General features: G+C 33.2%; 1 protein-coding gene across 2 annotated transcripts in view; it reads left to right on the top strand.

The window, feature by feature from the left end:
• LOC128859981 (proton-coupled amino acid transporter-like protein pathetic) overlaps positions 1 to 16,815 on the top strand; it is a 65,246-nt gene that overhangs the window by 39,881 nt on the left and 8,550 nt on the right. For both annotated transcript variants that reach the window (XM_054097171.1, XM_054097170.1), the window contains exons 3-4: positions 10,635 to 10,758; positions 10,831 to 10,895. In XM_054097171.1, the coding sequence (XP_053953146.1) occupies positions 10,744 to 10,758; positions 10,831 to 10,895 (80 nt within the window). In that variant the 5' untranslated portion in view covers positions 10,635 to 10,743. The remainder of the gene's footprint in view (positions 1 to 10,634; positions 10,759 to 10,830; positions 10,896 to 16,815) is intronic.

Below are 16,815 nucleotides of genomic sequence, written 5' to 3'. Positions count from 1 at the left end.
ATGCAAATAAAACTTGGCACGCTTCTTAGAGTTTCTTGCGATGGCATTGCGAATTGTGTAATAGTACAAATGTGTGCATGTGGTTTCCAACCGCTAAATTATGCATACACATTATTTTACAAACATGATCGAAATAAAAATGCATTTATATATACATATGTATATATAGATAGTATAGAAATAATTACATATGTATGCTACATGCATGCGTAATACTTATAGTTCTACATATAGAGAAAATCTGTGGTAGTAAAATCTTTGTATACATAGTTCGGAGGTGTTGATAGTTGTACTAATTAAATTTGTACTGTTTTGCTTTTTTCCTCCTCAGTTTTATTTTATACTAAAGAATTGATTTTTTTTTTAATTTGTTGTGATTAGATTTAAAATAAAACTGTAACTCTGTAGAAAACTCATTTTGCAATACACTTTTTGGACATTTTTCCATTACTGTATATCAACAATCAGTATGGAATTTAACCAAAAAATATTAAAAGGAATTAAGGGGGTAGTATGGTTTTTTTTTTTCATTTTTTTTTTTTTTTTTTTTTTAAATTATTCTATAACATCTTAAGATTATTGTGTGAAAGTTTGAAGTGCATTAGAGTAAAATTGACAAAGACACAAAGGATTAAGTATCTACCTCTCCAACCGGATTTCACGCTGCCGAAAATCTTTAAACGCGTTTTTCTCACACTTGCCTTTTTTACGGTCGGTGTCCACTGTAGATTCATATCTACTGCACCGATTCTTTTCAAATTTGGTTTTTTTGTTTCTTTACTTTATTCACGAGGTAATGACGTCGAGTTTTTTTTTTTTTTAATTTTGTCATATTTTAAAACAACAAAGTTTTCAAGTTTTTTTTATGAAAAATCGGTGTTTTGACTTCAAAGCGCTTTAAAAAATTAAAAAAAAAAAAAAAAAAAAAAAAATTCGACGTTGTTACCTGCGAAACTTTATTAGCTGATGAAATCAATTTGGTTTTTTGATTTTAGTTGATCCAGTAATGAGTTCTGAGGGACACCGCAATAAAACTTTTTTATGAGACGTCCGCGAAGATTCGCTGCCACCAACTCATTTCTTCATAAAAATCAATGAAAATTTCACACAATATTCTTTAAATATGACTTTTTAATGAAGTAATTTTAAAATTTTGAATAAATCACCTGTGTCGACAAAAAAAATTAACCATACTACCCCCCTTAATCCTACAAAAGCACGAGTAAAAAATATTTATTAACTTAAAACTACAGCACAATAACCAGCCTAGATATCAAGAGATTTTAAGATTTTATGCAGTCTTCTTGAAAATTGACTCATAGATGCTTACTGATACACTCAAACCCAACTGCCTGCATTGCAGCTCAATCAAAGTGTTATCTACGCCCCACATCACCCTGTTGAAAAACCGCCTCCCAATCAAGGATTCGATAACCTAAACTCCTCGCTAAGCATAAATTATATTCCCTAGGGCCTAATACGCACCTTTTAAATGTAGTTTAAATTCTGATTAAACGGCCAATCAGTCTGGATTGAATTGAGTTTAACAATCAACTCTTTAGACGGCTTCGGAGACAAAAAGTTCAACTGAACGAATTCCTCTCTAGAATTTGACTATAGTGACGCTGAAATCAGCGAAATATTTTATATTACAGAAGTGAGGAAAAAAGAGAGAGTCATATATTGTGCATACATCTATTTAACCAAAAAAAAATTTTCATTCTATAAAATCCAGCACAAAGCTTACACTTCACTTGTTTAAAAGTATTTTTATAAATTTGTTTATAACGTTTTATTTTGTATTAAAATCATTCAAGCAATGGAATCGAATGTGCAAACAAACATCAGCTGTTGTGCTATCTAGATTAAGGAAAGACAAGTTAGTGCACTTCACCGAAGCGCTGAACACTAATTAAAAATCATTTTACACTCAATTGAAATAGAGTTTGAGCTGAATAGAAAAAGAGTTTCCAATTGAATAAAAGATGAGAAGAGATGAGGAGAACTAGAGTTTCCAATTGAATAGAAAAAGTCGACCCGAAATTCAAATTTCTAAAATCCGCTATGCCACCGAATATAGTGCAAATAAATAAATAATCGTTTGATTATTCTACTTGTATGTAGTAAATACCATTTTACAATGTTTATATGTATTTATATAAATAATAAGAGTGTTTGAGGTTAACTTTTTTTATTTATGAAATCTAACGAAATAAATAATAAAAATATAGTGTGTTCCTATTCAAAATTTTACTATTGTAGAATTAGAAACTATAATATTTTCAACAAATTTCATTTGTGCTTATGGATGCATATATGTATGTATGTGCATAAGTACATACATATATTACCATATCACATCTTAATTTTTATAACAAATTAAATGAAAATAGCATATTTCACATTAAGTGGTAACCCTACCCAAAATATTTCTGGATTAAAGCTTTCTAAAATACCCATTTTCTGGCATTTCATTTTTAAATAATTTTTAAGACAGTCCTAAGCTAATAATCTCAGAGATAACTGCTTTCTAGATGAACTTTGTCCTAATACAAAATTTTATCATTTCATTGACGAGTCTTATGGTGCGCCCACTAACCGACGAATCGTAGTCCCGTAGAGAACAGAAAATTGAGCAAAACTTATCCCGTAGAGAACAACTGCCTTCTTTTAGTTACATACAATATTTACATAATACATCGGTTAGTGTGTGTTTGTGTTTGGTTGTAGCGACGCAATGTTGCCATTGATATTTTTGCATGAACACTTTTTCACACATTCGCGTTATCAGTTACAACTTTTAATTGTATAATAAACCAAAGTTCATCTTAATTATGTACACAATGAACAAATTATACACTTCAGAATACTTACAACTTGCATTTACCATGTTCAAAATCTCCTCCCTAATTTGGCCCTTCGTCTGTACGATTCGGTATTCTTTCAGAGATCCATCGTATGTAAATGCATTTGTATTTTCGCACTTCCTCTATCAGCAACTCGTTCAAGCTCATTGTTACAAAAAACAATTTATTTTTTAATTATTGATATTTTCGGGTTTTCTTGTGCGAATTGAATAAATATTATATTATTGGCCTGATTTTTCTTTTAAATACACAATTGTCATTAAGTGATTAGAAAAGCAGACCTGATTCATCAACCCGGCGAGGAAAATAGAAATGATTCTAAATATATACATATTTTTCCATGGTAAAATCGCGGAAATCCGTCCCCGCCGCAATTCTGTGCAATTTCATGCGATTAAATGTGTTGTAATAATTATTTGCAGTTGTTGCTGTAACTCTGTTTATCACATTATGTGCTTTGTGACTAGCGAGAGAATATCCATTAAAAGCACGAAAAAACGTAAAATCACTTTTCTGAAAAATCCTGTCACTGCTGACGAGTACGGGCGGAGATTCTATCTATGTAGGTGTATGTACATATATAAATGACTATCAAACTAAGTAAAGATGTAACGAAATAACAAATAAACAAATATACAAACATATAAAATGTGCATACGAGTACATGCGTAGAATAATATTTATACAATTATAAATGTTAATATTTATTAACTTACAATGATAAGTATTAATTATATAAATACACATACAAATGCATTACATTTACATTTACATAAATACATATATACATTGTGGAGTAATGGAGATCTCTACGCTTTGCCGAACACAAGTGGAAAATTGGTGGGATGGGTGTACTATATACAATGGCGTTAAGCGAGGTCGATAATCGAGAAACACTTACTTGCTTTCCCCACCTAACATTGACTTAAAACCGCCTGGCAGCATTCGTTTAGCGGGGGGCCGGATTTTAGTAGCTTTCAAGGCAAAATACCAGCTTTTCGCCAAGTACAAAAAAATATGAATAGTAGTGAAAATCTAGATTAACAGCGGATATAGGCATACAATTTTATAATACAAAATATTTATTTGAACTTTGTTCCATTACGTTTACATTTCCTCGACAGTGCTAACTAATTAAATTGCGAACGTGTGGGAACTTATCGCTTAATGTTATTATTTGACCTTCACATACATAAATTGATAAGAATTTTAATGCGATTCCCGCACGTTCGTAGAGCGGATATCTACAATATTTTTTATTATATACTGTATATACTATATATTATATATACTATATGAATAGTTGGCTTGTCGACAAAACTTTACCAATCCCTATTAATATAGTTTAACTAGATTTAAATATGCATTTTTTGATTGCATCAGTGTGCATCGACGATTGGAAATTCCAAGGTTTCATTTTTACATCCACGCGCACTTTTGTACAAGGGTATTTTAATTTTATTGACATAACGGTTGTATATAGCCGTATAAGGAAAGCTAGATAGATATAGACATATGTATGTGTATATGTACACCAACATGCTCACAATGCTGAGAGGCCCATCTGTCAGGTCGTCTATCCATCCGTCGGTGCGAGCGATAATTCGAGAACAATTTAATATATTTCAATGAAAATTGGTGCAAGTATTGCCACTTTGTGCAAGGTAGTTTTGTATTGAAAATGGTACAAATGTTGAATATAGGAAAATAAATTCGAAGCAAGTAAAATTTTGTAAAACGGGCGGTGCCATGCCCACTTTTGGGTAAATAGGACTATCTCGATAACGACTTAATACAAATCGCTCAAACTTGGTGCACGCATTACACCCAACCTTGATTAGAACCGCCGTAAATATTATTGAGATCGGATAAAAATCACATGTGTAGACTGAATTTCCGTTCGTCTTAAAACTTTTTTTACAAAAATGTACGTGGCTATAGCACTTTTTCCCACTTTTCAGTGTATTGAATACAAAGACTGGCAGATTCTTCTTACTAATGGATACCTTTACAGATTGTTGTGCTCTTAAGCTTAAATTTTACAAAACATACAGCAAAAACAACCAAGTTTTGTATGATCGGGCAAAGTCAAAACGTCGTACAACATTTCTACCAAAATTCTAAATCGGCGGTCGCACTTTTAAAGGCACTTATTACTATTTTGGATCGTAGTATTGTTGTTGTTGCAGCAGTTCATCATATCGTAATCATTGGATCGTAATAATCTTCCTTCCAGGTGGTTGAACTTGTGTCAACATATTAAATATTGAATTTTTCTATGACAGTGAGAGTCCCCACTGGCCGAAGTACCGAAAACAGCTCAGCCGTAAGTGATTCAGTTCAATATTAAACAAATCAGTCGAATTTACGCCATTAACAGTCTCTCAGCAAAATTTAGTTGGTAAATGTGCTTGGGTTGCAACCTTTCAAAAAGTCAAAGTTTCAAAGAAGTGAAGATTCTTGATCATTTGCCTGAGTTATATTATGTTTGTATTGAAAAGCCCCATAGCATCTAGGAAAGAAGGCATTTATTATGTTATATTTTATATGTTGCTTTAATATTGGTCTACTGTGCTGAATACGAGTACTCATTCAGAAATCCGCCTATACGTCATCACACAAAAAGTAAAGTAATTATTTTCTTTGACCTATTTTTCCTATGAAAACACTGCCCACTTATAATAATTCAGTGAAATGTTATATCAAAACTTTTTTTTCTACAGTCTATCACTACAGCAGCAACTAATTTTGGCAAAGTGACGTTCATAACGAATAATATAGTGTTCGTGATATTGGTTTTTGATTTGTTTTTGCTGCTGTAACGGTATAAGCATTCCGCGTAAATGTTTGGAGAATACTGCCGGCACTCCTTGGCAACAAAAAAAAAATTGCCATATATTGTATAATTAATATATATGTATATAAAGTATACGAGGATAATTGGCGCCTACATCCTGCGATAGGTGTAGGGGGGTCCAATTCCTGGTGCGCTTGTTGATGTTTTTTTCAAATGGTAGAACTCGGAGATTTGTCATTGAACTTCACAATACCTCACTTCTCTCAATAAATCTATGATGGAGCTGGGTATCTTCCGCCTGAAAGATTCATGGAAAACTATCTATCGACGCTGACAGCCACGTCTTGTGACCAAATATTCTAGCGGCCATGCTTTCGGTTATTTTCGAGTCATCTGTATACCAGTGCAGGGCACACTCTTGGAGTTTTCTTTCCAGAGCAGTTGTACTCCAGTCCTAAATATTCGATCCTAGTGGTACCATCTCTGAGGGTTCGGGCAAGTGGAAGCTGCAGGCTCAAAGAATTCATATTCTTTGATGATATCACTTTTTCTTTGTCAAAACCTTCCCTAGCTATGTAGCGATATGAGCTCGAGCTCAATCTCCATCGCAACGGTCGGGCCGGTACGCATCGCGCCCTTAATACTAATGAGAGCTGTCCATATACATATGTATTAGATTTAAATTCTCCATAGACATTATCCATCAAAATAAATTACGCCGCAAAACAATTGTTTACACTAATTAAAACAACGCGTCCAATCCAATCGTTTAATTTTATTAATTTGTCGGCAAATGCCGGCAATTTAAATATGGAGGTTCACGTTGTCACTTTTCAATGCGATGCATTTAACAACTATACTAACATGCGAATGCGCTATATTATTCCCCAGCAGCAAAAACCAGAGCAAGTGAACTAAAATTGTGGTTCAGAATTATAGCAATTTCGACAATTGTGAAGCACTTCGCTTCTTAGCGAATAGCGGGAAATAAACTCAAACTACATACTTTCAAGGATGATAGATTATAAGGTTTGGCTATTCGAAGAACAATTGTGTTTTTGCCGACCTCTATTGTAAACAAACCGTTGTTAATTATATCCCATGTGACGTAAGCAAATCAGCTGATTCCTTCAAATTCACTGAGATCCGGTTAACGGTCTGATGTTGGCTACATCTTCTGAATTATTTTCACCTGGCACCTTGCTCGAGACGTCATGTGATGACAACAGCTTCTTATACAGTAATTTGCAGCTTTAAGTCGAACTAGAAAGAAGATCTAATAAAATTTACATTTACATTATTAAAGTTATAAATTAGTGTACAAACATTTAAGAAAAAATACTAAACATTGTTTTCTAAATACAATATATCCCAAGAATTGAACCTGAATTGTACACTTAGCATCGATACATAAATACATATGTTCATATATGTATATACATTTGCATATGCTTTCGAAATTAATACTCGAACGAATTTAGTATTAGTTTCGAACTATCGAAAAAGTGAAAAAAGTGATGCATCATGGGACAATTGACACTTCCTAGGTCTACGCCCCGTAAAGTTCATCAGAAGCTTACACATATGGAAGGAACGGTCTCTAGTCTTGGTTCGAAATCCACTTTCTAGCCCACCAGTTCGACACTTGTGCGTTGCTCTACAGGTACAAGTGCACTCTTGCACATGTAGTAAATACCTATATGTACAGGCTTGGCAAATAATGTGCGTATGATGAGTATCCACACGGAATTTTGTGGATGGGTAATTATCCACACAGCAAATACAAATAAAATTATGATTGAAAGGTAGGTAGTATGTTTATTAGTTGCAAACATTTTAATGGTATCTTTTAGCAAGCGTAAAATACTTCAATTTAACTCAGTGATTGATCTTCACTTAATTTTTATTTAGAGGGTTTTCACATATAGTACCTCAAAGCAATTTTGGCTAAAATTAGGTAACTTCATGATACAGGAGGTAGTGAATGTTATGATGGTATAAATGTTATGAAAACCAGTATTTCAAAGTATTAAACCTATTAACAGTGCCGCATAAAAATTGCTTTGAAAACGACTTAACGATTCGCTGTGGGAGATTTCAACGATGCCCACACTGAAATAAACTTCTATAAAGTCTTCGATTCAAAGAAATACTGAGCCATAAGCAAATACTCATGAGGTTAATGAAGACGCAGAACGAAGAAGTAAATTCGGTGAAAGAGGTCGTTGACTACCTTAAAAAATTATACGTGGCATGCAGACCTTATTCCAGAATGTGGGCATTTCGTGCGATTGCTAATGAGGATACCATCGTCGTTATATTCGAATAAATGAAGTTTTTGGCACTTTGGCGTCTTAAGATGTATCTGAGGACAACTGTGTTACAAAATCGTTTATATCAAATAATATTTTTACATGTTTCCTCAGATACCCTATGATCAAAAAGTACTGGGAATTTTGAATATAAACGAACCGCGCACGTGGGAACCGGTCCATATTTTTTTCTTATGTTGGTAGGACTGTAAGACACACATCTGTCACTATTTATCCGTTCTGAAGCGTTTGAGAGATGCTGCACGTCGCAAACGGCCGGAAATGGGGGCAAACAATTCTTGGATTTTGCATGATGATAACGCGCCATCGAACCGAGCCCAAATTGTGCTGGATTATTTGACCAAACATCAAGGAAATACCATCGTGCAAACACCGTATCCACCTGATATGGCCCCGTACGACTGCTTTTTGTTTCCCAAGTTGATAGAGAAGATCAAAGAGAATGTGACGAAGGAGCTGAAGGCCGTCCCTTTGTCGGCCTACCAGGAGTGCATGGAGGACTGGTTAAACGTTGACACATGTGTGTTGCTTCAGACGGGTCATATTATGAAGAAGATAAAATAAATTTGGCTGAATTTTAACTCTGTTTTGGTTTACTTAAACATTCCCGGTACTTTTTGATCATAGGGTAAATGTGAAAAATGGACTTAAATGTTTTACTAAATCAATTGCTCATTCTTCATTTGTAACCAAATGCTCCTCGGAATATATGTAGTTTTTGCTACAAAATAAAATACATAAAATAGAAATCGTGGTTCATGATTTATTAGTCTCACTGTCTGAGGGTTTCGGTTTTGGATAGACGAACTACCCACACCGAGTGAAAGCGAACTGCCGGGCCTGTATTCGTGTGTACGTATTTCTATACCTACCCGTTTTCGATAAGTATAGAAATCTTTGCAAATAAAATATGCTAAAATATAACATGAACGATTTCCATACCTTATTCAAAGCGGAGATTCAGTTCAGCGCGTACATTTAGTTCCACCTCATTCAGTGCTCGCGCGCGGTAATAAATATCGTATAAAGTGCTATATGTAACTACAAAATATATTTAATAATCTGACGAGTAAAGTCTAGGCATAGTGAGTAAAATATTTAAGTATACCCAAACAGTAAAGATTTTTATTAGTTGAAAGTTGCAATTGAATTTTTAAATTTTATATCTGCCGGTTTGGGCCGTAATTAAAAAATGTCGTCGAAAGATGCGGAAGTTATTTATATAAAGTGCATACTGAACTTAGCCCTTCAGTTGTGTACGCGGGCGCCCTTGCTTCGTTGTCTTCCCAAGGACGCCGAAACGAAGTATATTTTCACCGGAGCATCATCGTACAATATGTATATGGGTGCATGGTCACGCCACCGTATTGTTCCATTTGTGTCCTATTCACAATATCCGTACAATTCAACATTCCACCTTATTCATTTCTCAGTGCTCCTACTACCTCCTCAAGCTAATATTATCTACGTGCGCCACGTTCGCAGAACTTTCGCAGGAATATCAAATTTAGATTGTACGTTTGGATAGCCTCTTTTATGTTGAAATAGGCTTTGAGGTCAACAGAAACCCTTTCTAGGTTTTGAAAAACTGTCAAAAACCATATTGATCAGAACTAGCGAATTGGCCGATGATCATTATAAACGATATTGTGAAGGTTTATATTGCGATAATTGGCGCCAAGGGTGGGATCATCCTGTTTATGAATTGGTGAGAGTACACATATATCCTTGTCTTGGAACAAATATTCAATAGCCTTAATTGTGCTAAGTAGATGGTACATCGCCTTACCAGCCCTTCATCACATATTCTTAATGCCAATGTGACAAAGTTCAGGGACAATTTTTTATATGAGTGATTTTGCATCTTCCTCTATGAATTTATTATATTTATACTACTCACTCCAATGCTTCTTTGTAGTCAACAATGAAGTAATCAAATCACACTTGATGTAACTTTTAGTCACAGTTGATTTATCAAACTTGATTTAAATGTCCATCATAAATTAATGAAAATCGAAATTACTATTTTACAATTCCCGTTGGTTTAGTTTGTTTTCGAACTCTTGCAGTGAGGTACGGGGAAGCATGTTAGTCATTTCGTCTTCGTCGCTATCGTGAATTTCACCCGTCATCCAACAAACTACGTGCCGCACCTTTCGGATGCCCACTTTGCATTCACGCATTACTTTGTTTTGTGTCGTTATTTCCGACTTAACTGTGATCTAAAAATTTAGTTTTTAATAATTTTTCTTGGAAATTAATAAGGGTGGTAATATTTCCATCAATTTCCAATGCAGAGTGCATGCACGCGGTTTAAACGTTCGTAAAACAATTATCGATTTTGAGCTCTCTTATTACATGCAACTCTGATAAATAATTATTTAGTTCCTGTATATACATTTTTTGAAAGTAAAATAAAAGCCTTATGCCATCTTTTCCACTATTATTAAATAATAAATTAATCAAAAATATTAAAAGTATTTGCATAAGTATTAGTACGAAAAATTTTTATTTATTGTTTACGAATTACCACAATTCTCAACTTACCTGTAACGAGTTTGCGAATTTATCCCGATTTCACTTTATTTTAAATTGATATGATGAATAATTTAAATTTTAAATTTCCATTGATTACAGAATAAAACTGAAGCGAATTTAAAGAGAAAACCCATATTGAGGCTACTCACTTCCTGGTAGTGAAATTGTTTTCTGCAGTTTTTGACTAAAACTACAACACAACATCAAAATGGTTAACATAGCGGTAAGTTCTTTTAAATCTATTAATTTTTTAATGTCTACATATAATTTTTTTCTGAATTTCTCTAAACTATAGGACAGCGGTGGTAAACAAGCTCCACAAGAAATGGAACAATTCCTGCCCGGCGATGGCACTACAAAGTGAGTAATTTTATTTCATTAGTTTAATTACATAATTGAAGCATATATACGAGTATGTATACAAATATGAATGTAGCAATTTGTTTAAATTAATTTTTATCAACGAAGGCATTTGAAAATATTCTCTTTCAGCGTTGGTTTATTAAATTACTTTACATTCTTTTTGCTTTTTATGTCAGCGCTTCTAATTGGTGTTGTTTTATGAATTTGATCACTTTTTAAAGCAAAGTCGACAAATTTTAATAGGTGTTGCTATATTGAACTGCAAACTCAACACGTTTTTAAAGACGCCTGTAATTGTGCCCAAGAGTATTATAATTTTGTACACATAACGGTTGTATGTAACAGTATTATATATATACATATATATATATATAATTGGCGCGTACACCCTTTCTGGGTGTTTGGCCGAGCTCCTCCTCTTATTTGTAGTGTGCGTCTTGGTGTTGTTCCACAAATGGAGGGACCTGCAGTTTCAAGCCGACTCCGAATGGCAGATATTTTTATGAGGAGCTTTTTCATTGCAGAAATACACTCGGAGGTTTGCCATTGCCTGCGGAAGCGCGACAGCTATTAGAAAAATGTTTTTCTTAATTTTGGTGTTTCACCGAGATTCGAACCTACGTTCTCTCTGTGCATTCCGAATGGTAGTGACGCACCAACCCATTCGGCTACGACGGCCGAACAGTATTAAGGAGTCGAAATGGATATAGACGTATGTATATGTGCATATGTATGTATATTCCATAATGCTCAGAGAAGTCGATTTAGCCATTGCTATCCGTCTGTCCGTCCGTAAACTACGTAACTAACTTCAGTACACATTTTACTCTTTGCTCAAAATAGGTACGCATTTATGGGCAAAATCGGTGAATAAGCTTCGCCCACCTTCCATATAGCGGTAGTTAAAAAAAGGGGGAAAATGATACATCTGCTATAAATAAAATTACACTTTTGGGTAAATGAGTGTATTTCGATAATGGCTTACAAAATTCGCCCAAACCTGGTACACGCTTTTCTACTCATCTCATTTAGATCCAACATAATTATTATTGAGATCGAACACCACACCCATCGAAACCAACACCGATTTTTTATATTAATCCCAAATTTCCGTTCGCCCGTCTGATTTTACAGGCTCTTATATTCTATGGAATCAAATAAAAATTAACAGCTAGCCCAATTAAGTTTCATTAAATTGTGCGCGTGCATATAAAGTTCGGTCCGAACCGAATTTAACCTTCCTTACTTGTTTATTATAGGGCGGCCAGCGGTTAGCACGAAATTGACTGTCATATGCACTGTGCATATACATACATACCTATATAACTATTTATCTATCACACGCAATCTTATTTTGTGACAAGCGCACGTGATTTTGTTTTAAGAAAAACCGGAATAATACAATATCTTAATGCTAAAGTAATAAGGATATTTTGAGAGTAAATATTGTACTTGATGACCTCGCACGAATTGCGTTGATTTTTTTTGTTTTTTGGCTTAAGTTTAAGTTTTTTAATAGTAGATGGTTGATCAACATAAGCCGATACGTCACTACAGCTGCAAAAACTAGTCGCTGATCTATTTATTTATGTGTGCGTGAGCCACTACATAAGGTGACGATAGCTGCATATTAAGTTTTGAAAAAGTATGGACGAACGATGCTTGAGAGTTTAGTGAGGATTATCCTCACTGCAAGATGATTTTAAGGCGAAGATTCGGGATAGCTTCTAGTCCATTTTCAGACCGTGCGCTATAGGATTTACTTCATTCATGTACTAGTTAGAGGATAAATGTACGCTTACAATAAGCATTCCCTCGTTTAAATCGCGTTCATATAGTCAGTGGTAATGAACTGTTGTTTTACTTGTCTTTTGATGATGATGGTTTGGTATTTTTGATATTTTTACACTTAAATTAATATTTTGTTGTTAAAAAAATGGAAGCGAAACAGAAAAGTGTATTCATATTTTCCTGCAAAACAATCAATAGAAATATATTTTTATTCAACATTTTGTTGAATATTTTTACCAAAATCTTGTGCACTAGCCAACGCCCGTTTTTTCTTAGAGAGTGTTTTTACATGAAGCGATTTTACGTTCGATTTTTGTTGAAAGCAACAATCGCCTGGTGTAAACAGCCTCTTGACTAATCGCTTTCCACAAAATTGGTCCCCAGCCAAGTTTGAACTATTCAATTTTTTCTTCGAGCGACCCTGGGTTTGTATACGTTCTGTAGTATGTATGGGTATGTGTGGGTCCATTTTGAAAATGAGATCTTAGACAGTGGCGTCGTTTAAAATTGTTGTTAATGTAATACATACATAATAAATAGAATAAAATCAATGTTGAAAAGTTTTTGAAATGGTAAGAAGATTATGCCAAGTGTTAGCATTTCGTATTTTAACCCTTAAAATTCGTCTTGTGTCAACAAGTTGGCACTTTTTCACATTTAACGTATCATTCAATTTTTGTTTCAACTAATCGCCTGGGAAATCATCTTATGTAAACTCCCTGTTGCTTTGAAATTTGATATTTCTTCTCTTCTTCGCAAAAATAGCCGACACAACTAGGCAGACAATTATCCATAACTTAAAGATTAGAGTTCAAAATGACAGGTCGCTCATTTTGTGCTGGAGAAATATTTTCAGAATGTGTGTAATTTGAAAGGGGGACTTATTAAAGGTGATGCCACTAGACCAATAAAAACATTTTGTTGCGATTTTCCTTATTTCATATTGTGCCGACATCCTTTCCTAATGTACATGGCGAAAGAAATAAAATAAATCAGCTGGTCTACTTCGCCTTGGCTGAAAGCATATGATTGAACCATTTGTAAACAAACAAATTTATTTTTTGTATAATTTGTTCTTTTGGGCGCAAAATTTTTTGCACTTTGTAAAACTCATTTTATCTAATAGTTTCACTGTAAGATCTAATAACTTTCATAATGACGCTAAGTCACGTCTGCTGTATGAAAGTATTTATGAATATTCACATTCCCTAAATTATGTCTGGAAAAAGTAAATAAAAGGAAAATAATTAATTAGTTAATAAAAATACAAAAATACGGTTTCATTTTAATTATATTAATAAAATTAATTTAATTAATATATCTTTCATAAACTGTCTTTATTTAAGTATTTAGTTTCCTAATCTAGAAATTTATTTAGAAAGTTTCCACTTCGAGCTTCTTTCTGAAGTCTATTAACTTTACTTAACATCAGTTGGCGCCGCGTAATGTATGAATATTTACACATTAGTATTTATCAGTAATGAATTGGTGAATAAATAAAAATTATCAGTGAACTAATAGCATATTTTATCACTTAATTTATTCAGAAAATACTTTGAATGCGTTTAATTACATATGCATGTCTGTATCAATAAGCAGAATAGGTGAGGGTTCTTTTCAAGTTCTTTTATTTTTATTATTTACTTTATTAGTATTAGTTTTTTTTCTTTTCGATATATTTTCGTTCTCAGATAATTCATAAAGTTTATGTATATTATTACACTAAAAAATACGTTTTTACTAGACCTTCGAGCTGGCAGAAATAGCGCTTTTACTTCCTCATCAGCAATATTTTTTCCTCGAAGCTCTTTTTGATTTTTGGAAAAAACAAAAACACCAATTTGACGATTAAGTGCTTTGAAGCTCCTTTTCTGTAGGACAGTCATTGCAACATTACTCTTGTGAACGAGGGCAATTCGGGCAAGAAATGCATACATCGACCTTATTTCTTCCTGAGTGTCATCTTTTACTGTTTCTAACATTATATAGTCATATTCTACCACATTAGTGAAACCATTTTTTATCGTAACAGCGTGTCACAGTATAGGTTATCCAGAAAAAATTTCATATGCACTAGAAATTTTATAGATATAATTTTGCTGCACACTCAGTTTTTTATTTTCTCATCAATTCAATTTTTTTATGGGCTTTAAAGTTTCCAAGGACTACATTTTCAATAAAGAGTTTCGATTACTTATACTCACTCTATGATATTGAGAATGTTTCCTTGTTTTATCTAACTCACTGATCAATTCCCACTAGAACGATCGGATCATTTTTACGGATGTCGGTAGATTTGATATATATAAATAAGAAGAAGAAATATAAGCCATTTCTTGCACTCCTCCACAGGTATTGTTGTCGAAAATGTATTCGGGATGCTTAAAATAAAATTCAGGCGATTACTTCATTTCAAAGAAAATACAGATTTGGACTCGAATCATTAAAATAAATATAGGCGGATTTATTCTACACAACATTTGCTGTTTGGAGGATGACAGCATGGAAGATAACGGGCATTCCAAGACAACGGCAATTCAATAGAAAATTGACGCATTTCAAGAGCTAATCAATTGATATATTATCAGTTCGACATAAGAGCTTGTGCCTAATAGTGTGTGATTAAATTTTTTTGCAAAAAATTTCATTCAACATGAAATTTATCTCTGAAATAAAAACTTTTCTAATTTACTTCATTTTATATTTACTTGCCAGTGTAATCAATTACAAAAGGCAGTGTTGCCAAACTAATGACGAAACACGAAACGAACATAAAGTGAAAAAGATTTCTATAAGAAGCACTTCGTTGTTGTTTCATTTGCATGCAAAATTATTATCCGGTTCCCGATCATTCACCCTTGTAACACAGCTATTGTAACTAATAAACAAAATTTTTGATTTACTTTTTAAATTCGTTCTTCGATAAAAGATAGTTGGACTTTCCTCCCAAAAAATAAAATATTTATATGCAACTAACCATATAAAAATCTATATCTGTCCTGGCGAGAGTGACATACATGAGTGAATAGCTGAATATATCCTCTTTCGTTTGATATCCACATTAATGTTTAGTGTTACTCCAGAAGATCATAAATACTCAGGAACCCAGATACCTCAAAGATCGACTTATGTTTTTGAAATCTTGCCATTAGTTAAACTTAGTCCCGATGAAATACAATTGTTTGGTGACTGAACGTCAATACTTTGTATTATCTGTCCGTCTTTGGAATAACTTTCCCCGAAACATTAAAGGTATAAAAGAGCGCTTGCGCTTTGTCGAATATTGCTGAATGTACTCAAATAATTTCTCATTATTTCAATCAATTCCAATTAATCCCTACTTCAAAACTACTATTTTTATATTTTTTTTCCTTTTTCCTCGCTGTAATTTTAATTTTGATTTTATTGTTAATTCTTTTATCTACGATTTTATTAAGTAAACTATTCTTTAGGTCAATCTTAAGGTTATAATCCATGGTTGTACATATAATATTATATAAATAAATAAAATATCATAGAGTATAAGTACTTAAAACAATTTCTTGAAAATGTAGTCCTTTGAAACTTGTAAGCCTATTCAAAAATAAAATTGATGACAAAATGGAATACTCAATTAGCGTAGCATTATTTTGTACAATTAAATTGCTTATGCAATTTTTTCTGGATAACAAAAAGTTAATTTTTGTCGCACAGTGTAATCGATCAGTAAGTTGCCTTCTGCACCTTTTAATGGGTTATTTAAACTATGAAACATTCATATCTGCGGCTTAAGAGCCTATTTTTTATTTATGTTATATTAAAGTCAAATAAATTCTATTTGCAAAAATCCACATACGAATGTGGATATTTCATGCATCTATTAAAATCTATAAACAGATTACACTGTGTGTAAGTAAGTTCATACATGCATATGTATGAAAATTCAATACCTTCAACTGCAATTAAAATAATTACAAGTATTAGTGGAAGCGTCAGCGACTGATGTAATCATTGAAATTGAGATTATTAGGCACCGCAATTTATTATCTCGATAATTTTTCACTCAGTAGCCAACCTAGTCTAGTGTATTTGTGCATGACAATCCAACTGCAAGCGTAATCCCATTCATATATCAAAAAGTTTTTCT

The sequence above is a fragment of the Anastrepha ludens genome, chromosome 4 (assembly GCF_028408465.1).
Source record: "Anastrepha ludens isolate Willacy chromosome 4, idAnaLude1.1, whole genome shotgun sequence".
Classification (NCBI taxonomy): domain Eukaryota; kingdom Metazoa; phylum Arthropoda; class Insecta; order Diptera; family Tephritidae; genus Anastrepha; species Anastrepha ludens.
Note: the sequence above shows the minus strand (reverse complement) of the source record. Positions and strands in the feature narration are given on the sequence as shown.